Below are 18,779 nucleotides of genomic sequence, written 5' to 3'. Positions count from 1 at the left end.
GAGTCAAGAAAGTATCACTGGATCTAAAACCGATAAAGTCGCGATCGGTCCTTAAGTTTCTGACGCAATTACTTTTAACAATAAAGAATAAAAATAATAATTCTTAATGATTTCTTGGATTTATTGCTTGGATGTAATATTACAAGCAGTAAAGGAAATTCTATCTTCTTTTAGAAAAAAGAATTTTATTTTTTACAAGAAGGAATATTTGGAGCTTCATTTTCCTCTTTTCTGTCTCGATCTTTTTAGTATAATCGCGAAAGTAATCGTATATTTATCAAGGATACTTGAAACGATATTGAAATAGAGATTTCAATGAGAAAAGTAATGAAAGCAGCGAGCTAAGCGGATAAATCGTCACTCGAAGAGCAAACATTGCGTAACGAGTAGTTAAGTAAGTATCACTGTATTCGCGGAAATGCTGGTAATTGATTGATGCTTTCGGGACGCGTAAAAGCATGGCGTACTCGTCGGTACTTGGAGCGGGAATAACTTTCGCAGTTACGCTCGGTCGGAATTAAGCGACCAGTGTATCTCATGGAATTAACGCTAACCGCGCTCCTCATAATTGGCAACGGAACAGCCGAGACGAGAGAGAGAGAGAGAGAGAGAGAGAGAGAAGGAGAAAACGCGGAAGTTGAAAATGGTAGGAAGGGGAAGCCCCCACGGAGAAGCTCCTGGCTCACATCGTACGAATGATCGTAGTGGTTGTTCGAGCTAAGCGTTGGCGGATTCTGACGTAAACCGTGTCACGTCAGAGACTCTTTCTCTCTCTCTATCTCTCCTTTTCTCTCCCCTCTCTCTTTCTTTCTTTCTCCTCCTCCCCCTCCACCCTCTCTCTCTCTCTCTCTCTCTCTCTCTCTCTCTCTCTCTCTCTCTCTCTCTCTCTGTCTTTCTCTCTCTTTTTCCCTCTCTGCCTCTTCGCAAAACTCGAAACGGATCTCATGATAACTTTGTCCTCCTAAGTAATCTTGGCCCTGGTCCTGCGTTTCTCTTCTCGATAACGACAATTATGCGCCCGTGGTTTTGGTGCAGTGTCTACTTCATTCTCTTCGCAATAGCGAGACCTACGCATTCCGGAAGACCAGTCAGAGCTTTGGCCTTCCCTAAAGGCAGCACCTTTTTCGTAAGTATCATATGAGATTCCTGTTACGTGCGTTGGAGGCTAAAGGAAGTCGTTTTTTATCATTGAATAAATAGACTGTTAATTATTCGGCCCCACCATTTTTGTTGCGATTTTCTATTCTCTGATTGAAAGTATCGTTCGATCATATATCTTTTGAATTTATCGCGCAATAATTATTAAAAAAAATAAAAGAGGTTTTAATTATTTTTAATTAGGATAATTTAGTTATTTTTTTGTGAAGATCTAGTAAGTAGCATTTATTTGTCTTTCAAATAAATATAAACGAATCAATACAGTTATAAGATGGATTTTCTAAATAAGCTATATGTAAGATATAATTGAATGGTTTTATGAAAAATTAAAGAAAATTCGCTAAAATAGAAATAATCGCAAAGAGGCGGCGTTGCATTGATGTTACAGTTACGCAAACTATCTGAAATCAGTTTACATCGTAAAATGTTCGGCACGAAAAAAATTAACAAACGTTAAATTAACGATTCATCAAATTTTGACGGTGGGAACATGATCGATTTAGCAATTTTCCACGTTACGGCAACTTCAGAGCAAACTGTAGCGCAAAAAAATTATGAGCGAAACGCCGTCAAAATTGTGATGGACGTTATCTGTTTTGAGAAGAGTCGAACATTTTTAAATAGTAATGCGATAAATATCGAAGTTCTCCGCATACAAAACAGCATAATCAATTACCATTTATATACCGTGGTCATTCAAAGGTAATTAAGCGATTTAAATGTCCTATAACAATGTAAATGCTCCGATTACATTTAAACATTAGAGTAGTAGCTAAAGGATTAAAGGCTAAACACACACGCGCACAAGTCGGTGCAGGATAGGCAAAGATCGCAATATCTGTGAGAACACAGAGCATTCCGCAAATGATTGTTCTGCAAATGAAATTCTGCCATGTGTAGAACGGATGTTCCTATGCTTTCGGAACGCATGCTGAGCTCTTGCCCGAAAATATCATCCCCGTTAAATATATATATATATATATGGCGCGAATATCGCCAGTGAATTTTATCACGAAGAATGCCATCGGGAATATTTTGCATCCTTGACGCGCGGCGAAATCTGGGCGACAGATATACGTACCATTCTCGATTAATTACATTCTCATTACGCGAGAATGCACCGTTCGTGAGAAATTCGTGGAATTTTTTTTTACACGAATTCCGCCGCGCGTTCAGTAATTCGTCCCGGCTATTTCGGTTTTTCTATCATTTTGGAATCGTGAACCGGTCGCTTCGTGATACTCCAATATTCAAATACCGAAAAAGGCTGCCCATGCTCTTTTTTCGCTTTTCGCGAAACAGCTGTGCGCGCGATATGGCAGGTTATGAAAACACCCTCCCTCGTAATTTATACGATTTTGTGTCCAGTTTCGTCGAACGCGTAACGTGATGTACATATATCTTATCTTTCTGAAGTTGTATGCCTGCTACATGATGCCTTTGAGACTAAACTTGCGTGTTGAACCTCGTAATATAGGTTTATTTTTGACAGCCTTAGATGGAAGCAGTAGTTTTCAAAACTTTTCACGCCGATGTGCTTTCTACTGCATATACCCAGATGAATTCGAAGTATTGAAAGGTGAGATGGACGCGAAATTTATTTCTTGTTAATATAAAAAGAAGAGGAGAATGGTTCTCGAAACCTACGTTGCTAACACAAAAAAAGAAACTTGTAATAGTGAGTTATGAGATTTCGTTCAACTATAAAAAATATATAAAATTACATAAATCATGTATGTAAAAATTGCATAATTTATGATGGAAGTAATATATAAAATTATTCGTTTTTACAAAAATTAGTTCTTTTATCTCTAATTATGCAAATATATCTTTATTAGGCGGAAAATTACAATAACAAGAGTATATTTTATACGAAAAGGATTTCCTCTTAAAATTTACCCTGAAAATATGGTAATCGTGGGGCAACACTGTATTTCGAAGAATTTCATGTAAATTTCTCTCATTCATTAATAAAACTATAATAAAATATAAAATAAATTTGATCAATTTTACTGAAGTGCATGGCAAAAATCTAAAATATTGTACCACAACTATCATATTTTCAGGATAAATTTTAAGAAAAAATATTCTTTCTGTAGATTTTATGTAAATACAGTTTTTTGTAATATTACATAACATAATTTAATTTATATACACATGAAAGTTGTGTACATAAGATTACATTCTTATTTAATAACATATTTTTGTCGTTTATTTATTTGTTATTAAATACTTTTATTGTTAAAAATTAAAATTTTAAAAAGGATAACAAAAATCTACATTTTTTTTTATAAGTTCTTCAAATATTCAAAGTAATTTATGCCAAATTTCATTGCAATTCACTGATTAGTTACAAAATATAGAACAAATAAATATTTTGTTCTATTGTTGATATAGTTATTGGACAACTAGTTCATGCACCGCAATGTAACTCTATACATAAATAATTTTGAATACATTATGTACTTATATTAAAGAATTGAAATCTTTGTAGTATTTTATAATGCATTTCCACGTATTTTTATTAGAGCATATTAAAAAAATACTTCTATTTATTAAAATAACTTATAATTCAGATAGTAAACCGTCAATTATTTATTATTATTTTGTATTATTTTTAAATGTGATTTAGAATAATCTGTATAAATTTTCTGAATAATTTTTTCATAATTTTATTACTATTTTGAAAATATGTAATAAAACATTCTTAACGAGTTATTACGTAAATATTTCTACAAACATAATTTAATCATACTCTGCTTAACATTGAACAGTTTGTTCAATGAAGCAGATTACGGTTGAATTCGATTAAATAAAATTTGTCGAATTAATCACATCTGCAAACAACTAAATGTGTTTAGTTAGTTGAACAAATTTTTTTTCAGTGAATCTATGCATATACATATATACTATATATAGTAATTCAGATTGAATTATTTAAGCATTAAAGATCTAGTTTTGATCGTTATGGCCAGTGCTTTTATTTCATATTGTCGAATATATTTTTAATAGTGAGTCCCATAATTACTCACCACAAATACAATTTTATGCAAAATTCTTTATGTATTTTACAAATCAGAAATAATTTTTTGGAAAATTGTGATTTCGTAAGTTTGGGAACAAACATAGACAGCTAAGTGATATTTTAGAAATAAATTTTATCAAAATTGATTATCAGAAGATGTGGTAGTCTTTCGTCAAGTATATTTTTGAAGTTAATACATAAAAAAATCTTTTTTATATTATTATGAGGATAATATCATGTCATGAAAGAGATGCTACAGCCGGAATAATTTATCTGCTATTTATACGATTTCTCTGTAAAAGTGATTTGTGGAAAAAATTGAAAGTAATAACAGAGCAGTTTATTCGTAAATTATATTAACAGAAAAATTAACGAGAAACTATAGACAAAATTGCAAAGAAAAGACGGACAAATTTTAAACAACATTGCAGAGAAATTAGAAGAGATATTTTTCTACATTTTCTTGCAAAATCATTCTGCAAAGAAACTAAGAAGAAATTAAAGACAAATTTTCACAGTAAGTAACAAAGAATTCGCAAAGAAATTGTAGAGTAATTTGAAAAAAAATTTCCTTGCATTTTCTATGTGAAACATATTTTAAGAGAAATTTAATATAAATTGCAAAAAAAAATGCATATAAATTAGTGAAAATTGCAGAGATGAAGTACAAAATACTGAAGAAGTATGGAAGTGGTGTAGAAATGATACAGAAAAGATGCAGAAAAGTTGCAAAGGAGTTGCGAAAGATGTGCGAAAAAGATGCTAAAAGTGTGGGAAAATGAATAGAGAACATAGATGAGTAGATAGAAGTAGATACCCTGGCGAAAATATTTCTCAGCTATTATTTTGCACATTTCTCTATAATATTATCTCTACAGATTTCTCGGCTGTTAATCCTTTGCAACCATCTTTGTGCAGAAATTGCAAAGAAATAAGCAGAGAAATTTCTTTGCAATTTCTTTGTAAATTTGATTGGAATAATATTTGCAGACAAACTGCAGAGAAATTCAACACAGTTTTCAATTAATATTGCTTTTTTCTTCAGTTTCTTTGGATTTTTTGTAAAAAAGTAAATGCGAAGTAAATGCAAAGAACTTGTAGAAAAATGTACTATTATTTAATACTGCTTTTCTTTTCTATTTCTCTGCATTTTCTCTGAAAAATGGCCTATGAAGTTAATTCAGAGAAATTGCAGGTCAATTGAATAGAAGAGTAATATACTGTAGCTCACTTTTTTTTAGTAGTTCTTTTTTTGTAGTCATCGATCCTTTAATTAGCATATATTAATTGTCATTTAGGCAATGGCAAATAAATTTATATAATTCCTTTATTTTTATCGCTACTTTTGATAATGACGTTGAACATTTTTATGACTGTAACCACAACTAAATATTGTGAGGTTATGCTAATGTTGAAAAAACCACTTTGAAAAATAACTTGTCATCATTACGCATTTATTTATTGACAAAAGTAATTTGTAACGAGTAACGTTACTCGTTACAAGTAACGAATAAAAAGTAATGCGTTACAAATATCGAGTTACTTTTCTCAGTAACGAGTGACTTCTAATTCATTACGAGTTAACGATCAACTCTGACTGTCCAACTCTGGATGTTACCAGTACAATTATGAAAAAAAATTGTCACTATCAAATAGTTATTATAGGACGAAATAAAGGTGAGGAATGTAACACAATTATTCTGCATAACTTCTCTGCAATTTTCATCAATTTATATGTATTTTCTTTACAATGAAATTTATATGTATTTTTGTTTCAATTTCTATTCAATATTTCAATTTCTCTCAATATATGTTTCATATAAAAAGTGCAAAGAAATTTCTCTTCAAGTTACTCTACTTTTTTTGCGAATTCTTTATTATTTAATGTGAAAATTTGACTTTAATTTCTTTTCAGTTTCTTTGCAGATTGATCTTACAAATACAATGCAAAAATATCTCTTCTAATTTCTTTAATGTCGTTTAAAATTTTTCCGTTTTTTTTTTGCAATTTGTCTGTAGTTTCTCGCTAATTTTTATACTAACATAATTTACGGACAAACTTCTCTGCTATTACTCTCAATTTTTTCCACAAACCGCTTTTACAGAAAAATAGTATATAAATAGCACAAAAATTATTCCACCAGGGTAGGTAATAAATACCAGGGTAGGTAATAAATACCATAACTAAATAAATAAGGTAGATAGATGAATAGATCATATCGACAAGTGGATAAATAAATACGTTTGCCAGTATGTCCTTCGAATAAAGTATGCTGTCCCTGGCAGAATAATTTCTCTGCTATTTATATACTATTTCTTTATAAAAGCGGTTTGTGGAAAAAATTGAGAGTAATAGCAGAGAAGTTTGTCGGTAAATCATATTAGCAGAAAAATTGACGAGGAATTACAGACAAAATTGCAAAGAAAAGGTAGACAAATTTTTAAAAACATTGTAGAGAAACTACAAGAGATATTTTTCTGCATTTTCTTTGCAAGCTCAATCTGCAAAGAAACTGAGAAGAAACTAAAGACACATTTCCACAATAAATAACAAAAGAAACTGTAGAGTAATTTGAAGAGAAATTTTCTTGCATTTTCTATGTGAAACATATTTTGAGAGAAATTGAATACAAATGGAAACAACATTGCAAAGAAAATGCATACAAATTATGTAAATAGCAGAGAAATTATTTCACTAGGGACAGCACACTTTATTCGAAGGACGTACTGGCGAACGCACTTATTTATCCACTTGTCGATTTGATCTATTCACCTATCTACATTATTTATTTAGCTATTTATGGTATTTATTACCTACTTAGATCTACTTATCTATGTTATCTATTCGCTTTCCCACGCTTTTGACACCTTTTCCGCATATTTTCCGCACATTTTCCACAACTCCTTTGCAATTTTTCTTCATCTTTTCCATACCATTTCTACATCACTTCCGTACTTCTTCGGCACTTCCACATCTCTTCCGTACCTTTATCGCATCTTATTTGCGTACATACCTATGTATTTACGTTATCTATCCTGATCTATCTAGACCTGACGATGTTATCTGTCCATCATCCAATGTTATATATATATATATATATATTATATAAAATATTTGTATATAATTTTATTAATATATATATATTTTTATATTTTATTTACCTATTTATACAAACAAAATTTAAATATTCATAGGGCTCTCGAAATTAAAAATGATAATAGAGCAATGGTATACAGGCAATGAGAGCGTTAGTACAGGAATTTATGCGCAATTTATATTATATAATAGTCAAATAATATTCACATAATATATTAATTTTCTACAATGAGCAAAGATATTAATTATACTATTATTAATTCTATAAATACTTGTTTTACTCACCTTCCGTCTTCATAAACCACAATCAGTTAAACATAGCAAATCAAATTATAAAAAAAAAACGATTGCAAGACGTAAAAATTTTGTTTTACATTAAATATAAAATATAAAATTGTTTATACATGTGCTATCCAGATGGAAGTCAGACAAGCAATGACCGTCAAAATTTTATTCAGAGAGCCACGTCCGTATAAAGTAATAAATAATTATAAGCCACTATTATAATATTTATAATGTTCATCTTTAAAAACAAATAATAACCAGCTAAAGGCGAATGCAACTACTTGAATTTCTCTAAGATGTTCACATAAGAGTGATGCAAAAACTCTATGTCTGATTGTAAATTCGAATTATTGGTTTGCAATTAAATATTCAGCAGAAATGAGCTTTTTATTCAGTTGTCTTTCTATGTCTAAGATTTTTATATTCTCCCATTTAAATTCATAGCTGTGTTCCAAACTATGTTGTGTAATGGCAGATTTACAAGAAATAAATTGCGCATCCATTCCCGCGCTATATTAATGCTCTCATTATCTGTATACTCTATTATTATTTTTATCTATCTATGTTATTTATTTAATTATTTATGATATTTATTATCTACCTATATCATTTATTTCCTCGTCTATATATTATTCACTTTTCCACACTATTGGCACCTTTTTCGTGTTTTTCCCACATTTCTTCTACATTTTTTGTATTTAAAATCGAAAAATTGAAAATTTTATTTTGTAATTCAAATTATTTCAAATAATAAGATTAATTATCAATCTTAGTATTTAAATACAAATATAATTTTTTTACAAATACTGTTTTTTTAATAAGAGTATTTCTAATACATGTTCAAAGATATTAACAAAAGTATGAATTAAGCCTATCGCAGGCTGAATGAAATATAAGATATGTAAAATAGAAGAAAATCAATACATTCGTAAGAAAAAGCATTACTCGCAATTTAGAATAGTAAAGAGATGTACGCACGTCAATGGGCAAATTGATCTACCATTGGACGAATCGTAAAAAGCCATAAAAATCAATGTTGTATAACATCCTCGTATCATCCCCGTACGACGCATAGGTGGCACTGTTTATGTAGCCTCCGTCGCACCGCTGCAACGCGAGAGAAGGTGAATTTATGCGCCATACGTACACGAGACCGGCTCTAATGTAAACCGATCGGAGCTTCCCGTATTTTCGCTTTAAAAGGCACGAAGTTGCGGATGGCGGGCATATTTTGAAACACGATGTAGCGCGGAGCATTAATACGGGATGAAGCTATACGCTTCGCGACGTAAGTACGTACATCAGGTGTCACAAATGCCTTAACACACGGAATTGCATCAATTTTTAGTATATTCGGAGTGTCGTGTTAGGACCGATGCGTCATAGTTGGTTAGTTATTCGGAGAAAACGGCATTATTGCGAAGCAGTTGGATCCGGCAATCCGACGACTTTGTGCTCGACATTATCACTAACGTAAATTAAAAGAGATGAATCAGTCATAACGCAATTTTTATATAATTAATTAAACGGTAATTTCGAATTCAAATTGAATTTAATTCGATGCTTATTTAATTTGAGACTAATTTCGAATTTAAATTAGTTTAATGCCTATATTTATACATTATGCAAATTGCATAAATTGCAAAGTTATATTGGAATAATTGTTAAATTGTGTAAAGTTATATCAGGATCAATAATTGCCAATAGATGTATTTTTCAAGAAACTGGATTGAGACATATGTAATTCGCTTGAATTGTATACATATATCAACATAATTAATTAGATAATTAAAATATTACAAATATTACAGATTATTATTAATCTCTGTAAAACTGCAATTTATTAAAATATATTTTGCATATTTACGTTAATTTGCTGACTTAAAATATTCTGTTTAAAACATTTTTATTCCTAAAAATAGGCACACGTTATGCTCTTGTATTATATTGATAAAAATCTTACTCTAAAAAAAAAGCGGATGTGTCTCTAAAATCTTAGCATTTAAGCTAACTTATAAAAGAATACAACTCGTAATGATCCAGTGCACTTACAAACAATGAAGTACACCGCAGTATCGATGTGATACGCGCCGTGTTTACCATGTACATTATCCGACATACAGGACGAGAACAGAGCTTAGAATCAATATGCATGAATCAACGTTGTCTCGTTATATCCCGTCTACATACATTACTGTACATAGGAACATACATATTTAACAGATTATTTTAATCGAAGCTTCGTTATATACGTAAACGTTACGATTAATTATTTTGAAATAATAGTGCTTTAGAAATATTGTATGAGACGATCATATCATTATTATAAGAAGATTGCTGAATTCACTGACTTAAATTTATCTAATTATAATAATAATTAGTTCAGATTTATCTAAAAATACATATATTTATTAATAAGTCTATGTCAAAGTTTATTGTAACAAAGTTATAGTAAATTTATCGATATTTTGAACGCGTTTACTTACGAACTGATTCGATATAATTGAAAAGCAGATTTTTTTATAACACTGTTATTTTTATGCATCAACGTTCCATGCTTTCTACAAACCACTGAAAGATTTATCTTTAAAAATTCCGACGAACAAAGGAACGTGCAAAATTACGTTCTGTTTGAGAACGTTTTATCTGCCTCCCCAAGCATTTTGCACTACGTTTTGAACGCTGTCGGAAAATTATGCAGCATGCAACGATCCAGTGCACATACATACTCCGTCTTGGCGGTCTGGCAAGCTGCGCATAAATCCGATTGCCTTATCGTATTTTCGGCTGCTAAGAAACAGAGACGGCTACAACACGGTAAGGTGGCGGGACACTGACAAACGGCTTGCCAGATCCAGACGACACCATCCTTCTGTCGCATTTACACTGAGAGCAATACCCAGGCGATTCGCACGGTTAATAGGCATTGCGGAAGGTTTCTGCCTCGCCATTCTATCCGCGGCGGTTTCTTGCAAAAAAGAAAACATCAGAAATCGAGCGCTACAATTTGGACACGAAATGAATGCATTAGTAAATAATCAAGCATTAGGTACAGACAATTGCAGTCAAACGAATGTATAAGATTAATTTTGTTATCTGTATATTTTAAATATTTCTTTTTAATTTATTAGTTCAGTTAGTTTCAATTAGTTTCAATTGTATGTGTACGTTTTGCGTGACTATATTTAAAATAATTTTAATTATAAGTACTCATTAATCTTTCGCCTGCAATCTTTTTTGCCCAGCTCAAGTTGTTTTAGATTTTCAAATAAAATTCATTTACTTTTCACATTTTTATTATATTAAAATGCTTTTTAACTTAAGGGGATCCTAAAGCAATACTCGAATTACGATGAAATCATCAGAGGTCGCGCACATCGACATGTCTTTTTATACTACACAGCAATATCTCTCGCAATCTGTGATACACACAGTCACACGTACGTGTCAATTTTCGTACAAGAAATTTGTATAAGAAATTGCGATAAAGCGTCTAAGTCTAATTGTAAGAACTCGACGTTGTTTATTCGTGTAAATTATGTGTATCTGGATATCATTATTTCGTATGTACAGGTTGCAAAACTTTCATATCAAGCAAATGTTGTCACGACTTGGCAACTGAGACGCCATGTTGCACTTAGAAATGGTAAAAAATATATCAAATTATATTTCAAAATTTTTGATCGTTCTCGGTTTAGACTCGACTATCCAGACACATATTAATGCGTATACTTTAATCCTGGAAAAGGATTTTCAAATCGGTGAAAGAGAAAAAAAGTATTTCTTATACAAAAATTATACGTGCTTACGTGATAAAACAGGAGGCTTTAGGATCACCTTAAACGTTAAAATCTTTATTTATTAAAAATTGAGATTTGAACAAATTGAGAATGAGAAAAAATAGAATTTCGCTTATATAAAAAAAAAATCTTAGATTGAAACGGAAGGTTAAAAGAATAACAAGATTAAAAAATCGTCAAGCGGTGTGACATTGTCTTATGATGAAACTTATTAAATTTTTAACAACCTTTCAAATATTTCAAGTCAAACAACATCTACGAATGTGTGCAAATTGCTGTCCGAGAACTTTGTTTATGAAAGATCGACGAGTGGCGCGGAAGATTGTCGCAATGTTGCTCGCTCGGATAATGAGGGAATAACTCGAGAAAATCGTGGCGTGGAAACGCAATTTTACGATAAGTGTCTCGTTATTTATGGGCGGACATAAAGATTGAACCACGAAGAAGAAATCCTCGCAGCGAAGGGTGGAAAATAATACATTCTTACGTGGCACAAGAAAGTCACAGTAACGCCTAAACCTGTTTTCACGTAGATAACTGAATAATTTGCAACAGTAATTCGGATAAGACGAGAATCGCCCGACTTCTACCATGGGGGAATTGAACGGCTGATCGGAAATTCACGAAGTTCCGTCATGAAGATTACGGCGATTTTATACACGATCACGATCCTTTGATACGAACTTATGATTTTGGATTCCGGGAAAGTTGTAGGTAAAATTTCACGCGAGATCCCGCGCGACTTCGCTCCTTTCTCCTCCCTTCTTCTTCCTTCTCAATTTTGTTTTCAAAGAAGGATTCTCTTTGCACACACGGAATGCAGAAGCCATCTAAATTATTTTGTTCACGCTCACGTGTAATTGAACAGAACTGAAATAATAAAATCAAAATCTAGATTGCAATTAGGAGTTCAAACAGTTATGTCAACCCTCAAATGTCTTTTCAATATTATTTTCAGGCATATCTACCTGATTTTCTGTTTTCGATATTTTTCCAATGTTTTTTATTATTTATATCTTTTTTATTAATAAAGATGCGTATATACATTGCTTATTATGTCCCTTAATATCGAGTTTAATTGAAAAAAAGTTTTTTTACAATATGTTCATTTTTATAAAAATTATAAGCAATCGAATAGGTATGCTATACTGCAGTGTGTTGTAACGTTTAAGGATTAATAAAATAGTTTCAAATTATATTTGATTATCATTGTCGAATGCATCAAGCTGTACTAGAATATCTTAATATATTCAGGATTTGCTTTGTGTCTTTAGTGTAAGTACGAGAATTTCACACAAGCATTAAATTTGTGTGTTTGAAGCTAAATTAATTTTAGAATTAATGATAAATAAATAATCTTTCAGTATCGCCTAAACTACAAGATAAACTCTTTACCTTACACGACGATCTTCGCGCAAGCGGCAGGCTTTAAGGTGACATGGGAATTGCCGACCACCGGTGAGCTTCGGAACGTCCGGTCTGTCCCAGATGTCCATAAATGCGCCGAACTCGTATACGAAAGGTAATAAATACTGCAATAGTTGCGCTGCATAATGCAAAAACGGCAACGATCGCGAGGAGACTGGAAACACGGCGGCGGAATGTCGGGGAGTAAATGTAGAAGATGGCAAGGGGATGGTTTAGAGTCGGTCGGGCTGTTGAAACTAAAATGATGCGAATGGATTTCTGGCTGGCTGACCGAAGTCTTTCGCTATCACTAAAATCGAATAGCGAGCGATGCAATATCGCCAGCACACCAATTTCCATAATTTTTGACCGTAGTTTCGTGAATCACGGTTTTCAGTTTTTTTTTTAATTAAAATCGATTTATGCATACAGATTTATTTAACGTAACTTTTGAGCAATGAAGATAATTAAGATGATTAAAGATGTTGGAATAAGTGCAATTCCGCTACTATTTTCGATAGTATCCTTAATTATTAGCAATAAGTTAAACTCCTATGTAATTATAATTTCTTAATTATTTTATTTTTTATTTAAACGATTTTATGACAATTATTAAGCTTATCGTTAACTCATTAAATTATTATTTTTCTTAAATATTAAGAAATGTAAAAGAAATAACGTTTGTCTTGGTATTATATTGATTATATGATTTATTAATTTTAATTTAAAGTTTTTTATGCCAATAATTTTATTTGTACTTATTAAATTTATCAATTTGATAAATGTTTCAGTCATGGTTTCGATGGCCGTTCTTGCTTACTAAAGAATATCTGCCAGGGCTTGCAATACGCGAAGCGGAAGGATGGTGTTATAGGAAAGATATTGAAATTGCTCGCGGAGTGAGTACCGAAATATTAATACCAGTTACATACTAGTGTGTTAATCACCGTTGCTTTCAGGTCGTATATTAATAATGGTACTTGGCACGAAGATCCACTGTTCTGTGAGCATCATACTATGAATTGCCCTTTGCAATTAGTCGGGTTTAATAGTTTTATGGAGAGCTAGCACTAAAGTATCTTTGTTAGAGAGCAAGTTAACGATATACTACTATAATTACTTGTTTATTTGAAACAAAACATCAAACGTATAGTATAATGTCATTACGATTACATTAATAAAAATAATAATTCTTATAAATTATAATTCTATGTGTATTATTAATTAATAAAGAAACCGGACTATTTTTTTTGACATGGCAAAAAGATTAATTTATTTAAAATGTTGAAATGTTGCTAATAATGATGTTATAAATAAATGTGTTAAGGATAGAACAATTGCTTAAAATTCTTGAAAATGAATAAAGTAAAAATACAGTTATATTCAGGGTAATATGAGGAACGTCACGTTAACGTTTAAAAGTTAGCAATCTTCGTAGCAGATTCCACTTTTCATATTGGAATAGGTACGGACGTCACAAAAACGCTCGAGTATGTATCTCACTCCTACGCGCGATTGTTCCTACAGTTATCACTAGATGACATTATGAGAAATGACAGCGGTTAATGAAACTTCTGTCATGCAGCAAAACCGCACACATGCGAATTATTCCGGCAAACCGGATACGGTAAGTAGTAAAATATGATGGTATGTCAACCGACTAAATGTAGTAAAAATATACTCAGTTAAAAGACCAGGAAGAAGAGTGGTCGAAAGGGGATGAGGCGTACATTTAAAAAATGAATAAAAGGATACTTTTACCTGGCATTACGTACAGCACTCAGTGCTATTAATTTGTCTTGGTAATAGTTACAGCCAAAAAAATATTTTTCGTTTATGCTTTATTCTTTTTTTTCTCTTGTATCATTTATTTCCGTTTATCATATTCTATGGCAAGACTATTATAATTGCTATTCACGAGCCGTGTTGGTCCAGTTTCAATGAAAAGCATTAATTTGGACTATCGCACAACTATCTGGCAATTAAAAAAATTCTCCACTTTGCGTCCATCATTTGTCAATACTACAACACGTATTATTCAAGAGTCATACAATCATCGTCGTTATAATTACACTAATGGGCCAAACTCGCAAACAGTATCTGATTCTTTGATGCGATAGAAATTTATATACTTATGCATGTAATAATAAGAATTTAGAAGAAAGAATTTCTTTTTTTAATGAATCAGAAATTAATTACTTTTTAAGTTTATTTTTGTCCCCTATTTTATTATATAAATACTCAATAAGATTATTCTTAATTGATATTCTGATTTAATGTATGACTTTCATTTAATGTATGATTCCGATATTGCTTTATTAAAATTTTTGTTCTATATAATTACACAAAAAAATGTTTCGTTTAAAGTATGTTCCTTTGTGTCGCTTTTATGAAATTGTATGGTAACAAGAGGAGACTTCTCTATAAATGCATATTTTTAATTGCAATGCATTGTTGCCCCATGATAAGTGACACAGTCTATTTCATTATAAACGGTGTCGTAATAAGACCGCTTTATTAGCACGTAAACGAATTCGCGATGTGATTATTTCGAATTTCGTACGTGGTAGGAAGTTGCAGTGAAATAAGTCAAAGATGGGTCTGCCGGCGCAAGTTATAACGATCAAGAATATGAAATTAATTTTATGTATCAGTGCTAATTTCGGGCTAGCTGGTACTTTTTATATAGCAAGGAATTCTTCGGTTTACTTTTTTCTCATAATTATTTTTGGGCAAATGTTAACGAATATAATCGATACAGATAATAGAGACATAAAGATGGAACATTGAAACTTTTATTATAAATCAATCAAGTGCTTAAAGCATAATTGATATAATTCCTCTGGGTGTGTCATATTTCTATTTATTCACGTCTAAGAATCATGGCAACTTTCTTAATCCAAATTCTTTTTCTCGTAACGGAAACTTGCCTGAACGCAGAGGTAACTCAAAGAGGATTTCAAAAATACTCCTGCAAATGAAAAAACAGACAGTGATTCGGGGTCACCGCCGTCCAAGAGATGGCGAAAAGGTTCGGAGGAAGTTTTCATCCAAACGGGGTCTTCGGCCCACGCCATGAGGGAGCTCTCAGATCCAAGCCCTTTTTAAGGCTTTTGAAGGCAGGAAGATTTCCCGCAAGATAGAAAAGGGTTAATTTGGCCCTCCTCCAGGCCTATACTATTGTGTACAATCTCCTTTATCTACTTATATTCAGGTTCGAGTTCGACTCTCGGCCGAGATAATATTTTTTGCAATAAATTTATTTACAATTTTTAAGCATATTAACATCTTTCTAATATGGTGCCTGATTGAACATCTAATTATTATTAAAAATTGCTTGTCAATTATTTAATTTAATTCGTGATATTATTACAGTAGTTTAATTGCATTTATAAGTCTGGGAAACCAATTCGGCGCAGTTCGAATGACTACATATACATGTATGTACTTATATATAAATATATAAGTTATTGAAAGATTCGATTGTTATAAGCATTTTAATTTCTAGTATTGATGGTTATATGATAATTTCCATAAAAAAAGAAAGGATAATGTTGATAACATTGTGTAAGTAGTAATCCCTTAGTTTGCGCCATTTTTTAGGAAATTAATGGATTTACTATACTTAACAACGTGTTACCAATAAATAATTTTTGCATTTACTCGTATAACTTCAATCTGCTCTCCTGCAAAAACTATTCGTCAAACGCAATTTTGCAAGAGGAAAAAGTTATTTCTTTTAGCATAAAGTATCACGTCTTGTACTTCGCGGGCGTGAATTTTGAAACACCTTTATATAGGCAAGTGCGTTTTCACTTCTATTCTCCAGATCCATCTCGTTCGCGCTCGGAATTCAATGACCCCGTATAAAATCAATCCGCGATTGTTTCCAAGTGATAATCGCGAAATGGCACGTGTGACAATGTTCCTTTTAGAGACATTGTCGAAACCTCTTAAATCGCTCGTTCTCATCTCCGTATTTATTTCAGTGGTCGCTGGGATTGTTGCACATTGAACAATGCGGTGTGGCAGTGGAAAACGCGATATAATTGCGTCTGGCGATTCCCAGTGTGCTGCGAGTTAACGAAAAACATTAATTTAGAATACCCTGCGGTTTTCTTGAAAAACCAGTGCGCGCACAACTCCCGTATGCAATTAACGAGTCGCAGCAATGGGGGCACAGAAATTGCCGAATAAAAAAAAGAGGGACACGTTAGCTCGGTTTTGTCAGGCCTGGTCCAGAACAAGTGACATTATGTGCACAATGACGGGTCAAAGCACAAAAAGATTCGGCCGCGACAAATATACATGAGGGTGGCTTACTGATAACGACAGCTTGCCGGAAATGAAAGGGCAGAAAGGATATGATGGAATAGACTGGAAAATCTCAAACAAAATTGAATGACATTTCCTCTACCGTCTACTTATCCCATGTTTTGCATATTTATCATTAATCTTTGTTATCGAAATACACAATATGCATTGTAATTTTAATTAAGAAGGAAATAATTACAAATTTCCTAGATATCTTTGACATTTAAGAAAGAGTGCTATTCTTTCTTTTAATTATTATGTATTTTATTATGTACAAAAGAAGCTATTCGACTTGCGGATTATCTTCGCTGTCTTGATACATTATTAAACGCCAACGTTTCGTGAACATTGCAGTACATTTTATCAAGGCGACAAGCAACCTGATACTGAGTTGCTTCTCTGGAAGATTCCCTTTATGTACGATTTAACGATATATCAAGATACACACACACACACACACACACACACACACACACACACGAAGATAATCCACAAACACACAGCGTAACCTCTTTGAAGAAAATGCCTAAACGTCAGAAACGTTTATTATGTATAATTCTTATTAAATAATTTATTAAAGATAGATAAATACATATTATGTTTAATTATAGACATTTAACAATAATGATAAAATTAGAAACAAATATATATCTAAGAGAATTTACTTTTCTTCTTTTTCAATTATGATTTAATAAATGTAAGTAAATGTAAATAAAAGAAATTTAATGAGATAATAAGTTAATTTCTTATTCTAAAGATAATTCGTTCGATCATTTCGAAGCTTTCTTTTGCGGGAAATCCAACATGTATCGTTCTTCTATCAGCGGATTAAATATTCTCGTCCTTAATTAAGGAAGTATTTAAGGAAGATTCGAGGAATCTTTGGGAACTTTCAGAACGTAGAACTAATTATTGACTTTCCTTCCACTCTCTTAATTGCGGACACAATTTGCGGAGTTGTATTCGCGCGAGGATTTGCACGGTAGCTCTGCATTTTATCTTAGGATAAAAATTTTAAGTATACTTACACACGAAACACTCGAACAATATTCGACTGGAAAACATGCTTCAAATCAAAATGTAATATGCTTTATAATTTTTGACATTCCTTACAAAATGATAATTGATCATCATCAAAAAATAAATATAATAGAAGAAACAGAGAATTTAATTACAATCTTATTCTTTTTCAAGACACTTTAATGTATTGCGTTAGTTTAGTTTATTTAATAATTAAAGTTTTTCTAATAATTCAGGCTTAATTAAAATATTAATATAATAAAAAGTTTTTAGACCTAACACAAGTTTTCAGAGCCTTTTAGAGCCACAAGTTCTTAACATGTATAAAAATTGTCGGTACAAGTCACGTTTGTAATTATCGAGTTGTATTAACACTGTTTTCTCTTATATCAGCTTGTATTATTAAACAGACAATTCGATGTATACTAGTTATTTATATAAATTCGTTTAACTTTTATTCATTTAATTGAATATATAATAAGTTGACAATCATCTTGATCAACTTTTCTTTCAATGCAACGTTTGACAAATAAATTAATAACTTCGACTTAATACATTTAATTACTACACGATTTGCATTAATTTAAGTAGGATAATTATGTATATGAAGAATCTAAAACAAGGGTTGAAATGTCTGTATTTTGTCTTATTAAATAAACATGAATTTTTGTAC

General features: G+C 31.7%; 1 protein-coding gene across 1 annotated transcript; it reads left to right on the top strand.

The window, feature by feature from the left end:
* The first annotated feature begins 668 nt into the window (after positions 1-668).
* Positions 669-13,962, top strand: LOC105143704 (uncharacterized). Its single transcript, XM_011052162.2, has 4 exons — positions 669-1,126; positions 12,730-12,887; positions 13,564-13,671; positions 13,732-13,962. The coding sequence occupies exons 1-4, from the start codon at positions 1,013-1,015 to the stop codon at positions 13,838-13,840; spliced, it is 489 nt and encodes a 162-aa protein (XP_011050464.1). The 5' UTR covers positions 669-1,012; the 3' UTR covers positions 13,841-13,962.
* Positions 13,963-18,779: the final 4,817 nt, after the last annotated feature.

The sequence above is a fragment of the Acromyrmex echinatior genome, chromosome 12 (genome assembly GCF_024713525.1).
Source record: "Acromyrmex echinatior isolate Ae372 chromosome 12, ASM2471352v2, whole genome shotgun sequence".
Lineage (NCBI taxonomy): Eukaryota > Metazoa > Arthropoda > Insecta > Hymenoptera > Formicidae > Acromyrmex > Acromyrmex echinatior.
The sequence above is the reverse complement of the archived record's forward strand: the minus strand, read 5'-3'. Positions and strand labels throughout refer to the sequence as shown.

Bases quoted from the DNA above. Each gene is read 5' to 3' on its own strand.
- LOC105143704 (XM_011052162.2), top strand. From the start codon at position 1,013: ATGCGCCCGTGGTTTTGGTGCAGTGTCTACTTCATTCTCTTCGCAATA. The intron at 1,127-12,729 runs GTAAGTATCATA...ATAATCTTTCAG, and splicing joins CTAAAGGCAGCACCTTTTTC to TATCGCCTAAACTACAAGAT. The intron at 12,888-13,563 runs GTAATAAATACT...TAAATGTTTCAG, and splicing joins GCCGAACTCGTATACGAAAG to TCATGGTTTCGATGGCCGTT.